This window comes from Carica papaya, chromosome 5 (genome assembly GCF_054855325.1).
Source record: "Carica papaya isolate Zhongbai chromosome 5, ASM5485532v1, whole genome shotgun sequence".
In the NCBI taxonomy this organism is placed as follows: Eukaryota; Viridiplantae; Streptophyta; class Magnoliopsida; order Brassicales; family Caricaceae; genus Carica; species Carica papaya.
In genome coordinates, this window is record NC_142313.1 from 6,591,106 (window position 1) to 6,606,604 (window position 15,499).

The following is a 15,499-nucleotide window of genomic DNA, read 5'->3' on the forward strand; positions in this document are numbered from 1 at the left end:
GAGATTAGACAGCATTTATTTGTGCTGGAGCTCAGGACTTATTCAGTCGTTCTGGCCAAGGCACAGCTAGTGGAGAAGAGCTTTTGCACCCTCTTTTAGGCAGCAGGGAATCTCAGACCCTCAGCTCTACCCCACAGACCATCACCTACTATGCTTGTTCAATAAAACACAAGGCCCAGACTGGTGATCCAGACTCTCCCTCAAGCTCCAATGGTAGGACGCGGTAAGATCTGTCAGCATTGTGGTAGAGATCATGGGGACCGACCATACTATCGCCTCAACAACACCTATCACATATGTGGTAGTGCCCAACATTATGTGAGGGAATGTCCAAGGAACCAGAATCAGGGTAGACCTCCTATTCAGGGCAGAGTTTACAATCTCACCCAGTAGGATGCAGAAGCCAACTTGAACATGGTACAGGGTATGTACAGTATCTGTAACTATCTTGCTCATGTTTGGATTGATACTGGTGCATCGCATTCATTTGTTTTACCTATTTTTCCATCAAAATTTAATGTATTACCTGATAAACTTGATTCTATGTTGTTTGTGTCTACTGCTGGAAGTATAACACTATTGGAAAAAGTCTACAGGGCTTGTGTCATAGATATAGCATATAGGAAATTGAATGTGGAGCTAATAGAATTAGACACGTGGGACTCTAATGTAATTTTAGGAATAAATTGGCTGGCAGTGTATCACGTCACCGTAGATTATTTTAGCAAGAAGGTTGTATTCAATCCTTCTAATGAAGAGCCATTTATAAATTAATAAAATCGTTTAGCATTTATTCCTTTATGAAAATTTTTCTTATTTGTCGAGTACTTTAACTCTGTTATTTTCTCTAACTAGGAAAACCCAAGAAAGATATTTGTATTCAAGAGATTCCGGTAGTCTAAGACTTTTCAGATGTGTTTCCGGATGAACTACCTGGACAGCCAGTGGGCAGGGAAGTCGAATTCATCATAGACCTCCAGTCAAGCACTCAGCCTATTTCGGTTGCTCCTTACCGCATGAGCCATGTTGAGATGGAGGAACTGAGGAAACATATAACTGAATTGTAGGACAGTGGGTTTATCCAACATAGTGTGTCCCCTTGGGGTGCCAGAGTCACCTTTGTCAGAAAGGGAGATGCGATGTTGAGGTTATGTATTGATTATAGAGGGTTGAACAGAGTCACAATCAAGAAAAAGTATCACATCCCCAGGATTGATGACCTCTTCGATCAGTTACAGGGTGCCTAGGTCTTCTCCAAAATAGACCTGCGTTTAGGTTACTATCAGGTGAAAATCAGAACAGAAGATATCTTCAAGACAGCCATTCGAACCAGGTACAGACATTATGAGTTCCTGGTAATGCCATTTGGACTAACCAATGCCCCAGCCATCTTCATAGACTTGATAAACAGGATCTTCAGACAATTCTTGGATCAGTTTGTTACTGTGTTCATCGATGACATCCTGATTTATTCAAAAAGTAGAGAGGAACATGTTCATCATCTAGCTCAAGTTTTGCAAGCTCTTAAAAAAAAGAAGTTGTATGTAAAGTTAAGTAAGTGTAGATTATGGCTTGAGCAGACTACCTTCTTGGGACAGATCATATCAAAGGATTGAGTGTCAGTGAACTCTGAAAAGGTTAAAGCAGTGCTCGGCTGGAAAAAATTGATATTAGTTAAGGAGATCTATAGTTTTTTGGGGATGGTGGGTTATTACCATAGGTTTGTGGAAGGATTTTTTAGTCTAGCTACTCCCTGACTCGGCTCACAAAGAAGAATGTCAAATTTGAGTGGAACGAGAACTGTGGAAGGAGTTTTTCAGAGCTAAAGAAGTGGTTGACTATTGTACCTGTGTTGGCCTTGCCGAGTGGATCACGGGGATATATAGTTTACAGTGATGCCTCATACCTAGGCCTGGGTTGTGTTTTGATGCAGTATAGAAAGGTCATAACCTATGGGTATAGATAGTTGAAAAGTCATAAGAAAAACTACTTCACCCATGACTTAGAGCTTGTTGCAATCATACACACCTTGAAGACTTTGCGCCATTATTTGTATGGAGAGACCTTTCAGATCTATACTGATCACAAGAGTTTGAAATATATATTCACTCAAAAGGATCTCAACATGCGTTAGAAAAAGTGGATAGAACTTCTTAAGGTCTATGATTGCGACATCTTATATCATCCGGGTAAGGGCAACGTAGTAGCCGATACACTCAATAGAAAAAGTGCAGGTACATTAACCCATTTGATGGTTTCAAAATACAAGTAGATTGGGGCCATACAACAAATATGGCTTCAAGACTTGAGGAGAGTCACATATTTGGGTCACCTGACCGTTCAGCCTGAGTTAATCTAGAGAATAAGGGAAGCTCAGCCCGTCGATTCCACCCTAGTAGCCCTCAAGAGAGATGCAGAATAGGGAGATAACTCAGAATTTTGAGTCTCCACCAATGGGTTGCTCAAATTTCAGGATAAGGTGTGTGTTTCAGATGACAGTGAGTTAAAAAGGCACATTATGACAGAGGCCCATAACTCAAAGTTTGTCATGTATTCTAGAAACACTAAAATGTACCAAAGTATGCGACCTCAATTTTGGTGGAACGGGATGAAAAGAGATATAGCTTATTTTGTTTCTAAGTGTTTGGAATGTCAGCAGGTCAAGGCAGAGTATTAATGCTCAGACGGGCTACTTCAGTCATTACCAATCCCGGAATGGAAGTGAGAATATATCGCCATAGACTTTATGACAAGATTACCTAAGGCAGGCTCAGGACATGATGTCATTTGGGTAATTGTTGATCGGCTCACCAAGTATTTCCGCTTCTTGGCCATCAGAATGACCGATCCCTTGAACAAGTCAGCAAGAATGTATACCCAAAAAATAGTCAGATTACATAGAGTGCCAGTGACAATAGTGTCCAACAGGGACCCCAAGTTCACTTCTCAATTTTGGAATAGCTTTCAGCAAGCCATGAGAATGAAGTTATCTTTTAATACAGCATTCCACTCTCAGACTGATGGACAGTCAGAAAGGACAATCCGTACACTTGAGGATATGTTATGAGCTTGTGTCATTGAATCCGAGGGCCATTGAGATGACCATCTACCCTTGATAGAGTTCGCCTACAACAAAAGTTACCAAGCGAGTATTGGCATGGCTCCGTATGAGGCGTTATATGGGCGTTCATGCAGATCATCGATTTATTGGGAAAAAGTAAGCGATAGAAAACTGTTTAGCCCAGATCTAGTAGAGGAGACTATATCCAAAATATTTAAGATCAGGAAGAATTTTCAGACAGCTCAAAGCAAGAAGAAGAGTTATTCGGACACCTAGAGGAGAGATTTATAATTTAAGAAAGGCGATCAGATGTTCCTTAAGGTTACTCCTTTTAAGGGAATCAGTAGGTTCGACAAGAGGGAGAAATTGAACCCTCGATTTATTAGATCATTTGAAGTCTTAGACAAAATTGGTACTGCCGCCTACAGACTAACACTACCTCCAGAACTTTTCAAGATCCATAATGTGTTTCATGTGTCTATGTTACGCAAGTACAACTCAGACCCCTCTCATGTCTTAGCCCATGAGCCTCTTCCATTCCACGAGGATCTGTCCTACGAGAAAATACCGATCGACATTGTAGATTGAAAGAGCATATTACTCTGCAACTGGAAAATTCCCTTTGTAAAGGTCATATGGCAAAACCACATACAGAGAGATGCTACATAGGAGCTAGAATCAGACTTTAGAGTCCAATATCCTCAGTTGTTTGATTGAGAGTGAGAGAGAAATTTGAGGGACCAAATTTCTTTTAAGGGGGTAGAGTTGTAACACCAACAAATTTTTTTGTTTTAATTAAATAATTAATAAATATATTTTTTATTATTTTATTTTATTTTATTTTATTTTATTTGGAGTAAAAATGAAATAAAATTGATGGAGAATTAAATTGAAAATAATTTTAGAAAAATGGGTGAAAATTTGGATTTTGGAGGTATTTTTGAAAGAAAAATAAGAAAACAAGGGTTAAAATATAATTTAGAGAAGTTTTACCACGTCAGACGCCCGGTTATTAGCCCCGACCAACTAAAACGCGCCAAGTGGCAGAGACACTGACGCAAGAGACCACGTGGGTGATTTGCGTGCTGATGATCGAATGGCTGAGGTCAGTTCCTGTGCGCACGGACGACCTGGATCTGCTCCCTCCCCAACGCAATCGAACAACCTGATTCAAACACGATCAGACAGTCCAGAGTAGATCGCGATGGACGGCCCAGATTGGATCAATATGAACGACCTAGATTCACTCCTTATTTAATCGCGATCAGATAGTCCAGATTATATGCAATTGACGGCCCAGATCAAAAGCGAACGGATATAAATAAACCCCATACGCACCAAACCTAACCCTAGCCATCAAATCCCCTTGCCGGAAAAGACAACCTTGCCGCCGGAGAGCCGACCGCCGCCACCCGCTGTCGCACTAAAACCCTTTCCGACCGCTAAAAAAGGTAAAAACTTCCTCTTTTGCACTAAACTCAATTTTATGCTCACCCATGGCTAAATCAAAATAAAAAGATCGGTTAATTGGCCGAAAAATGCCGGTGTAGCCTGGCAGTGCCGTCGTGGGGAATTTCACAAAATGCCTCCAATGAGGCCCTTTTCGATTCCTATTTCGCGTAATTTTTCCACCATTGTGATCACTGTTTTCTTCTCTACAGGTTGACCGAAGCAAACACCCAACTGCAATGCGAGCTGGAGGAGCTACCGCACCGGAGAGCCCCCCCCCGGTGAGTTTTGATTTTTCGTATTTTTTCGGCCAACTGAGGCCCTTTAACATGTTTTCTCGCAAGGATCGATGCAAAATCGGTCGAAAACGGTTGACCCAAGGTAGAGCACCGCTGCGAGCGGCAGCGCCGTTGCTGGAGCACGGCAGAGCCGCCGTGCCGGAATTTCAAAATTGGCCAAGTGAACCCTAGGACTGATTTTGGGTTTATTTGAAATATTTGGAGGTACTATTAGTGCGTTTCGATTTTCCAAAAAAAAAAATCAAGGAACTCAGAGACCCCCGTAGGCGCCGTAAACAGCTTAACTTTTCGGGCATCAAAATCGAGTAAGGATCCCTCACCCTATTCTCTATCATAGAACTGAAGTTTAAATAAATAATAATATGGTATTTTATGCGATTTTAGTAAACATGCATAATTAATTACGGATTGCTAATGGTGCCAGAACCAGAAATTATCTATTGGTGTTGTTGATTATTTTTACAGTTTATCTACATGATGGTATCTCATTTATTTATTTTATGGCTTTGAAATGCATGTATGGTTTATTTTACGTGTTTACTGCTGAATCGAGAAAAATAAAGTTTAAATCGCAAAGAAATTGTGTGATTAAATGATTAGATGAAAAAACACCCTTACTGGATATCTTAAAAGATGGTGGACAGACCGGATCCATAAGAAATCCTACTGTGAACGTTATCTCATATTGGACGGAGTATGGAGACTTGATAATTTGGCGCTCATACCGAACGGGGTAGGGGGACGGCCCGCTTCACTTTCATACCGGACGGGGTATTGAAGTTTGGTAAATTGATGCTCATATTGAACGGGGTATAGGGATGTCCCATGATTGAGAATGATAAATGAAAGGGTTCACGTGTAGCAGGGACATCCCTATGAACCCCCATGGATACTAGCAGGCTGGTGAAAAGAGCGGTAGTTATTGTTTGGTTTATTGATAATGGATATGGATTATAATATGTACTATGATGGCTGATTATGTATGAAATATTGATCTGTATGATATTATTATTTTTTTTACAGGTTGTTTTCATAAATTTCACTATGGTAAATGAACGAGAAATGATTTTATGATTGATAAATAAATTTACTAAATTTAATGCTCCATTAGTGGTTTTCGATTTTATACTAACTTTTACTTCTGTGTCGGTAATATAGTTTAATATCTTTACTGGGTTAGTGTACCTCATTCCTTATTTAATAATTTTAGATCAAGAAGATCAGGTTCCAAAACTCAATCTGCAAGAAGATTACGAGTAGATGCTAGATATTTTATATTTTTCGTTTGTTTCCTTATTTTTTGTATTTCTTTCAAAAGATGAATTTCGTAATGCTGTTAGTACTTTTAAATTATTGTGTAAAGAATGTAAATCTTAACATTTTATTTTGTTTCCGCACTTAAGTTATTATCTGTTTCCTTTAAATATTTACGGGGTCGTTACAAAAATAATAAATTAAAAAATTTTAAAAATATAAAAACTAATTTGATGAAAAATTAAAATATGAATTGATTTCGACAAGAACTAAAAATATAAAAACTAAATTATTATTTTTGTGTTTACTATTCTATCAATTCAGGAGTAAATATAATGATATCGATACACAAGCTAATTAGAATCCATAAATATAATTAGTTAAGTTTACATTTACAAAGATAAAGTTTAAAAATTAAAATTTGAGATGAACTTCCTTGTCACAAATAAATAAAACATATCCACATTAGTTTATGTTTTTTTATCAAGAAAGTTATATATTTAATTTTTGTAATCAAATAAGTAAAATTTTAAATATTTGAAATATTTTTTAAAATTTAAATTATACTTTATTCTTTAATTTAATTATAATTTTGTATACCTTTTAATATGCTGAGGGTATAAAACAAGATGTTAGGTATAAAAATAAGATAAATTATTTTTTTATTAGAGTATTTTATGGTTATTTTTATTTAACTTTAAAATTTATAATGGTTGGAGTTTAATTTTTCAATTGTTTTTATCGAAAACTTTGAAACTGGACTTTAATTTTTCAAATTGAGTTATGAATATGTTTTTCTCAAAATGTTTGGAGCATTGCTAAAAATATTTGTTTTCTTTATATACATAAATGTACCTATATGTAAATATATCTTAAAAGTCAAAACGTTGTCGTTGTTTCTTTACTTACCTGGTTGCATAAGCATTTCAAATTAGAGCCGCTCATTAAGTTTCAGCAAGACATTTTACGGGGTCATATTTTATTAGCGTAGATCATAATTGTACTCTGTTTAAGACCAAATAATGTAAAACTGCGTCGTATTAATAGCTTACTCCACACGTTGCTGTATTTTGGTAGTTTATGTGCCTAAAAACGTTGCCGTTTTAGTGCCAGTCGACGCTGCGCTTTGGTAATTCTTCTCTTCTTCCCCACACTACGGTAACCTTTTTCAGTTGTTCGGATGGGGAGAAATTTGTCTCTTCAACAAGAAGGAAAATCCTTTTTCTCCACGCAATTTTCGAAAGATTCAAATAGTTTCTTTGCTCTGAAATCAGTGTAGCCTTGAGTTAATGATATCATGTATTCTCTTATTCGCAATCCATGCAAACTGCTTGTAGAAATTTCTAAGAGACACACTAATAGGAGATGCTGTACAGGAATCTCCTACTGCTGTTCTACTCTATGTAATAAACGGGCAGTTGATTTTTATATCGAAAACGACCATTTGATTTCTTGGACATCGAAAATCTCCGGTTTGGTGAGGAAGAATCAGCCTCAGGAGGCCATTGAGTTGTTCAGATTGATGCTCAGGAGTGCTCAAAAGCCTAATTATGTTACCATATTGACTGTAATAAGGGCTGTTAGTGCATTGAATTGGGAAGATCTGATAACAGTGGTTCATAGTTTGGTGATCAGAATGGGTTTTGAAGCAGAACCATCGGTTTTAACAGCTCTTCTTAGCTCATATTCAATATATAATGATATGGAGATTGTTTGGAAATTGTTTGATCAGATGCACGCTAATAAGGATGTTGTTTTCTGGAGTGTAATGGTCTCGGCTTGTGTCAAGAATGGACTGTACATGGAGGCCATTGATTGTTTCAGGGAAATGCAGTTTAATGATGTGAAAGCTAACCATGTGAGCGTTGTGTCCGTGTTGCCTGCTTGTAGTGTTCTTCGTGCTTTATCCTTTGGGAGGCAGATACATGGGTTTGCTGTAAGAAGAATATTTTTCCATCTCACCAACGTTCAAAATTCACTCGTAGATATGTATGCAAAATGTGGGAATCTTGACAACTCGATCCGAGTTTTCAGTGGGATTCAGCATAAGGATGTCATCTCTTGGAGGACAATGATCCGTGGGTGCATGGAGAATGGGTTTCCTAGTAAAGCACTTGGTACATTTTCAATTCTGCATCTTTCTTGCTCTCAACCAGATGAATGGATTCTTCAGGATACAATTTCAGCCATAGTTCATGAGGGAGAGGCTCAATCTGGACTTGCACTTCATTGCTATGTATTGAAAAGTGGATTCTTGGCTTTCACTTCCGTTGGGACTTCACTTCTACATATGTATGCTAAGTTTGGTGAAGTTGTTTCTGCTAGAAATCTCTTCGATCATCTGTATCAGAAAGATGTTGTTGCTTGGAGTGCAATGATCTCAGTGCATTCCCAAAACGGCCAAGCTTGTAATGCTTTTGAGACATTTAAGCAGATGATATCAATGAATAAGCAGCCTAATGAGGTTACTTTTGTTAGTCTCCTACAAGCATGTTCTTCAATAGGAGCTCAAGATCTAGGGGAAAGCATCCATGCTCTTGTAAGTAAACAAGGCTACTCATCAAATGTGTATTTGACATCAGCCTTGATTGATTTATACTGTCGATTTGGGAGGATGAATCAAGGGAAGGCCGTGTTTGATGAAGCTTCTACCAAAGACCTTATCTGTTGGAGTTCAATGATTAACGGTTATGGAATGAATGGATGTGGCATTGAGGCTCTTGTTACTTTCTCAAACATGTTGAGTCACGGGGTAAAGCCTAATGGTGTTATCTTTCTGGCTGTTTTGTCCGCCTGCAGTCATTGTGGACTGGAATACGAGGGCTGGAACTGGTTTTATTCTATGGAAAAGAAGTATGGTATTGCTCCAAAACTTGCACACTATGCATGCATGGTGGATTTGCTCAGTCGCCAGGGAAATATTGAAGAAGCTTTCGAATTTGTGAAGAAAATGCCAGTGGAGCCCGATAAGAGAATATGGGGATCTCTTCTTGCTGGTTGTAGATTGTCTTGCGGTACAATTGAGATTGCAGAATTTGTGGTCAATCAGCTTAGAATTTTGGATCCGTCAAACAACAGCTATTACTTGGTTTTACTAGATTTGTATGCAAAGGAACAAAGGTGGGATGATGTGGAAAGGTTGAGAAGGTTGGTGAATGGAAGTTTATTGGGGGAAGACAATAGCGTGAAGCATGACCTTGGCCATTAATCCTATTCTTTGTGATATCACAGGTAAACCATCATATTCATTTCTTGTATAACTGAATTTGCTTAAATCATAGTTGCTAAATGATGATATTTTCTGTTGTTTCATGTTTGATTATTCTTGACTAGGAATTCTTAGTGACTAGGAAGGAATAGCCATTGCAGTTTGGAATTAGGTAACAGTAGAAAGAGCTGCTTGAAAGTTTGAAAGGTCTTTTTCCTTGGAAGTCAAGGGGTAAAGTAGGCTGCTACTTGATTTAGAAAACAGACTTTAGGAAAGTCGTTCAGGTAGTTCAGCTGGTTCGGGTATACTAAGGACTGAAAAATCCATCATTGGTTCAAATCTACCTCTAAGTGGGCTAAGCGAAAAGAGGACGCAAGCTAAGAGTGAGCAATAATTTGAAATTCAAGCGAAAGAAGGCAGCTAAAAAATTTGATGTGCAAGAGGCAGATTTCACCAAAAAGGAAAGGCATTTGTTACTTAGCTTGGCTCTTGCTTTCTATGCTCAAAAAGGATGGATGAGTTTGGTTCTAGTGTCTATAAATCTGGTGGTTTCAAATGTTTTAGTTAGTGAAATCAGGTAAAGCCATCTCATCTGCAGATATGGATATGGCGGGCCGTAATCAAATCCTGCGATGATGAACAAGGATTTTAAATATCCTGTGACTCAAGCAAGGAGTGTCGTAAGTGGAGTGAGAGACGAGTAGTGAGAATTGGTTTGCTTCACAAGGAGTGCCATGCGTAAGTGGAGTGAGAGACAAGTAGTGAGAATTCATTTGCTTCATTTCTTCTAGAATTACTCGGTGACAAGTCCTTAATGCTAATAATGGCCAAAAAGAAATCAATCTGAACTGTTACTTCACTGAAGAGTAGAATTAGCTTCAAATGAACTTGGAAAGCAGTACAAACAGACTAGAATATTGTTCACTCAAGATTCCTTTCTCCACTTCAGTGTTTTTTCTTTGAACAATAAAAGATTTGTAACTGATAGATTCGTTCTCTATGCAATTAAATGCGCATTGAATTCTTTTAATGTAATAAATACTTAATGAGCCTAGACATGGCAATTTAGTTGAGTAATTGTCATATTTAAGAAACTTTCTGAAACTGGCACCATTCTTAAATTCTCATTTTCATATAGATTTGCAGTCTTTTTAGATGACTCAATTCTACTCACACATATTTGCACAAACACGTGCATGCAGGCAAAAAGGAAAGATACGTGCATATCTATGCATAAACACAGGATCTCTTGGACATGGAAGGAGGAAAACTTGAAGTAATTCTTGTTAATGCGGAAGGCATCAGACATACAAATCTTGTTGGTATTCTCTTCCCCCTCCCCCCCGATTCTTAATGCTTAGACCATTAGATGCTGTGTGTTTCTTTTGGTTGCAGCTTTTCTTGGATTACAATGTTCTTCCTTGAACAGTTTTTTGCATTTGCTTATTTGGTGATAGGAACGCCAGCCTATTATGTTGTCGTTCAATGTGGAGGCCAGGAATACAGTAGCAAAGTATCATCAGGTTTAGCGCCTTTCTACGCACTTTCAGTTGTTTGTTGGTGCCTTTCAAAATCCATTGTCAAATTTGTTCATGTATCCTAGTAACCATTTTTTTATGCAGGTGAAGATGACAAGCCATGGTGGAATGAGAAGTTCATATTTGATTTCCCACTGTGTGAATGGAGAAAGTATTACCATATCAAATTTAGAATCATGGACAAGGAATTATTCGGAAAAAATGGATTTGTTGGTGAAACCATGTATGGTTCCTTCCTTGACGTGATTACTATGAAATTTTTCCTGTCAAGTATATGCCTTAACATCCCAATTTGCCTTTGCTTCCAAAAATGGAGGTGCAGGAAATATAAATGAAATAATTAATTATGACCAAGCTTAAGATTATAGGAAATGATATTAATCAATTATTTATATTCTAGTAGTATACACACTCAACATGAAGGCTTCAAGATTTTTGTTGCCAACTTCTAACGTGGAAAAAAAATCCTGACTCCTGAAAGAGATGCTAGCCTGTCGAATCTATAAATAGGTTTGCATGAAGATATCAAGATTGTCCTGTGTATAGCAAGTGGTCTAGCTTTATTATCACTTGGAACGTTATGTAAGACAAGTTCACCGTAGATACATAAATTCGTTTTACTGATGCAGAATTCACCTGAGTGGAATAATTACTGAAGGAACTGACAGAGGATACATTGAACTGAAGCCAGCTCCTCACTGTGTAGTGCTAGATGATGATACCTACAAAGGACGGATAAAGATTGGATTTAGATTCACTGCAAATGTAAGTATTATGACACGAAATCTATTAATGCTTATGCCATTAGGTCTGCATCAGCAGTTATGTGTTTTCTCGAGATAGTGAAACAAGTCTGCTTTGCAGAAGGAACTCCAAACAGAGACGAGGGAATTCATCGCGGAGGAGAAGGATAAAAATGTGTCAATATTTAGATGTATCCGCAATCTCTTGAAATGTAGATGGTTGAAGATTTTGTCCTGTTACAACCAGAAGAATTTCACATGTAAGCAGAAGGGAAATTAAGAGGATCATATATTTGTGTTGCTCCATAGATTTTTTTCACTTTTTTTATAAGTTGCAGCATAAAATTTTCTTGATGTAGTGGGAAGGGAAGATAAAATTTTCCTCAGCATATTTTCTGCAATTCTTGGTTTGTATTATTCATGTCACCTTTTATATGCTGAAATAATCATATTTATAGTCAATGTTTATGATCGACTCACTATTGAATTACAATTGCGACTGAAATTATATATTTTGTAAGATATAAAAATCTTTCAAGTACAAAATTTATTACATTACTCATCTTTTTTCACCTTATAATTCTTAAACGTCAAATTTAAATGTTTTACAACGAATAAGATTTTTCTGTCCCATGTAAAATTGTCACTGAACTCGTTTTCTTAACCAACTTTAAAAATCATACTCTGGTTTATTTTATTTTCCAGGAAGAAAAATCATAGTATGTTAACTAAGTCAAGTCCTACCCTCCTCTTAACCGGGGCAAGCCATTTTGGGAAGGTGCAAAAAAATTAGGCCCGACTTCTCCAACCTGACCAATGAGCTTAAAAGCTCAGACTGGTCTGGTCCAATTGTTTTTTTTTTTTTTTTTGTCAATTTTTGGAACATATTTGAAAATATATTTTAATACTTTAAAGATATTTTTATAGTAATAATTTTTATTGAATATTTTTAATATAGTTTTTGATAATAACAAAAATGCATAATTAGGTTAGGTTCTCATTATTTAAGCCTAATTTTTTTTTTTTTAGAAATACCCATAAATGATGAACTTCGTACTAAAGCAAATTTGCAAAAAAAAAAAAAAAATTAATATGTAGTTAATTTTTTAAATAAAAATACGTATATATAAATAATTAAAAAAAATATCGTTAAAAAATAAATAATAATTAGTATTTGTTGTACCATATTATATAAGAATTTATTCAAATTATTAAAAAAAAAAATTAGCTTAAAAGAAAGAGAACAAACTTGATCGTAACATTTTGACCTTAATTTTTTTTATTAATTTTAAAAGATAATTTATTTAATGAATTTATGATTAGGCCGCTAGACTTTTTTGAGACATGGAATGCACGTATGTTTCACTACCCATTTGAGAAAAATTAAAAATTTAACCACCTTCTGTGCATATAATGAACGAATCCACATAGAAAATCTTATATTAATTTTTTAAAAAACCAAATTAATTTCCCTTCTTAATATATATATGTATATATATATATATAAACAGTTCATATTAGTAATATAGCTTTCGAGCTAACCTCCAACAATTGGCTGATGCGATTTTCCACAAAATATAAAGAAGCTGCCTAATTTTTATGTATATTCATATCGAACTCGGATCCTTTGTATGTGAACAGAGTCCCGGGTCCAAAGAATATAATTTTTAAATTATGACAGAATTCACTAATATAATTTTAATTAAAAGAACTTATTTTGACTAATATAGACCTTTAATTGAAAAAAAAAAGTGATTAATGTGAATTATAGTACATTTTATTCAATAATATAACTTTTCGATGATACATAACTGAGATACTCGATTCTACCGTGGTATTTTACTGTAGAGACTCTGGAAATCTAAAAAGAAATATATAATAATTTAAGTGCGGAAGCGAAATAAAATGTTAAGGTTTACATGTGTTACACAATAACTTAAAAGTACTGAACAACATTATAAAATGAATTATCTGAAAGAAACACGAGAAATAAGAAAAATAATAGAAAATAGAAAGTATCTAACATCTACCCGCAATCTTCTTGCAGATCGGGCTCTAGAACCAAGTTCTCTTGATTTAAAATAGTTAAATCAAGGATGAGCTACACTATTTTAGTAAAGATATCACACTATATCACCGGCATAGAAGTAAATATTGATATAAAATCAAAACAACTAATTGAGCACTAAATTTAGCAAATTCATTTATCAATCATAAAACTATTTACCATTCACTTATCGTAGTGGAATTTATGAAAACAACCTATAGAGACAATAATACCATACAGATCATAACTTCATGAACAATCAGCAACACATATCATAATTTCATATTCATTAACAATAAACCAAATCATAACCGTTTCTCATTTTACCAGCCTACTAGTATCCATGGGGGTTCATAGGGGTGTCTCCGCTACACGTGAACCCATTCCCTTAACAATCTCAATTATAGGGTCGTCCCCATATTCTGTCCAGTATGAGCGACAAGATATTAAACCTCAATACCCCAGTCTCGTATGAAGATGAAGCGAGTCGTCCTCATACTCCGTCCAGGATGAGTGCCAAATTACTAAGTCTCCATATCCCTTCTAGTATGAGACAACGTTCACGGTAGAGTTCCCTATGTATTCGGTCTGTCCACTATCTCCTAGGATATCTGTTTGTTTATTTGTCACACAACTTTTATGTTTTCCTTTTGTCTCCATTCTCAAATCAAACATAATCACATAAGCAAATAAACATGCATCAAGTAATGCAATCATGTCTCAAATCCCAAATCAAACGGTAGTCACGTAAGGCAACAATTCATGCATTCAAACTATAAAATAAATCAATAAGACACTATCATACTCTTAGACTATAAAATACATCAACAGAGATTAACAGAGAACAATTTCTAGTTCGAGCTCCATTAGCAATCAGTAATTAATTATGCATGTTTACTAAAATCGCACAAAATATCACATTATTATTTATTTAGACTTCAATTCTATGATAGGGAATAGGGTGAGGGATCCTTACTCGATTTGACGCCGAAAAGGTAAACGGTTTACTGCTCATGTGGGCAGTCCCTAGGTTCCCTAAATTTTTCTTTAGGAACTGAAATACGCTTATAGTACCTACAAATATTCTAAATAAACATAAAATTAGTCCCAAGGCCCGCTCGGCCAATTTCGAAAATCCAGTATAGCGACTCCACCGTGCTCCGGCGCTGCCGCCTGCAGCGGCGGTCTGCCTCGAGTCGGTCGTTTTCGATCGTTATTGGCCAAATTCGACCGATTTTGCATCAATTCCTACGAGCACACATGCTAAAGGGTCTCGGTGGGCCGAAAAAATACAAAAAACCAAAACTCAACCAGCGGCAGGGCTCTTTGGTGCAGCGGCTCATCCGGCTCACGTTGCGATTGGGTGTTTCGATTCAGTCAATCTGTAGAAAAGAAAATGATGATCACAATGGTGGAAAAATTATGTGATACGGGAATCGAAAAGGGCCTCATCGGAAGCGGTTTGTGAAATTTCTCGCGGCGTCTGCGTCGGTGCCGGGCTTCGTCGGTGTTTTCTAGTCAATTGGCCGGTTCTTGTTTAAAATTGAATTTTGTGCAAAAGAATTTTTTTTACCTTTTTTGGCAGTCAGAAAGAGTTCCGGTGTGGCGGCAAGTGGCGGTGGCAGGCTCCCTAGCGGCTGGGTTATCTTCTCCGATGAAGGGTTCTGGCGACTAGGGTTAGGGTTTGGGTGTGGATGGGGTTATTTATACCCATTCGCTTTTGATTTGGGCCGTCCATCATATTTGATATGAACCGTCCGATCGCGATTAAATAAAAAGTGAATCTAAACCGTTCATCGCGATCCAATCTGGGTCGTCCGTGCGCGATTCACTCTGGATCATTCGTGCGCAAAGGAATAGACCTCAGTCGTTCGATCGCACACACGCGGATCGCCCGCGT

The 15,499-nt window shown here is 36.8% G+C and overlaps 2 protein-coding genes across 2 annotated transcripts; both read left to right on the top strand.

Annotated features, from left to right (window-relative positions):
* Positions 1 to 7,360: 7,360 nt before the first annotated feature.
* LOC110819577 (pentatricopeptide repeat-containing protein DOT4, chloroplastic-like) lies at positions 7,361 to 9,271 on the top strand. Its single transcript, XM_022048820.2, has one exon. It carries the CDS (start codon positions 7,361 to 7,363, stop codon positions 9,269 to 9,271), a length of 1,911 nt encoding a protein of 636 aa, XP_021904512.2.
* LOC148253707 (Calcium-dependent lipid-binding (CaLB domain) family protein) lies at positions 9,155 to 12,025 on the top strand. The gene is made up of 6 exons (XM_088220266.1): positions 9,155 to 9,294; positions 10,474 to 10,593; positions 10,729 to 10,794; positions 10,894 to 11,032; positions 11,439 to 11,574; positions 11,674 to 12,025. Exons 2-6 carry the CDS (start codon positions 10,527 to 10,529, stop codon positions 11,830 to 11,832), a joined length of 567 nt encoding a protein of 188 aa, XP_088076392.1. The 5' UTR covers positions 9,155 to 9,294; positions 10,474 to 10,526; the 3' UTR covers positions 11,833 to 12,025.
* Positions 12,026 to 15,499: the final 3,474 nt, after the last annotated feature.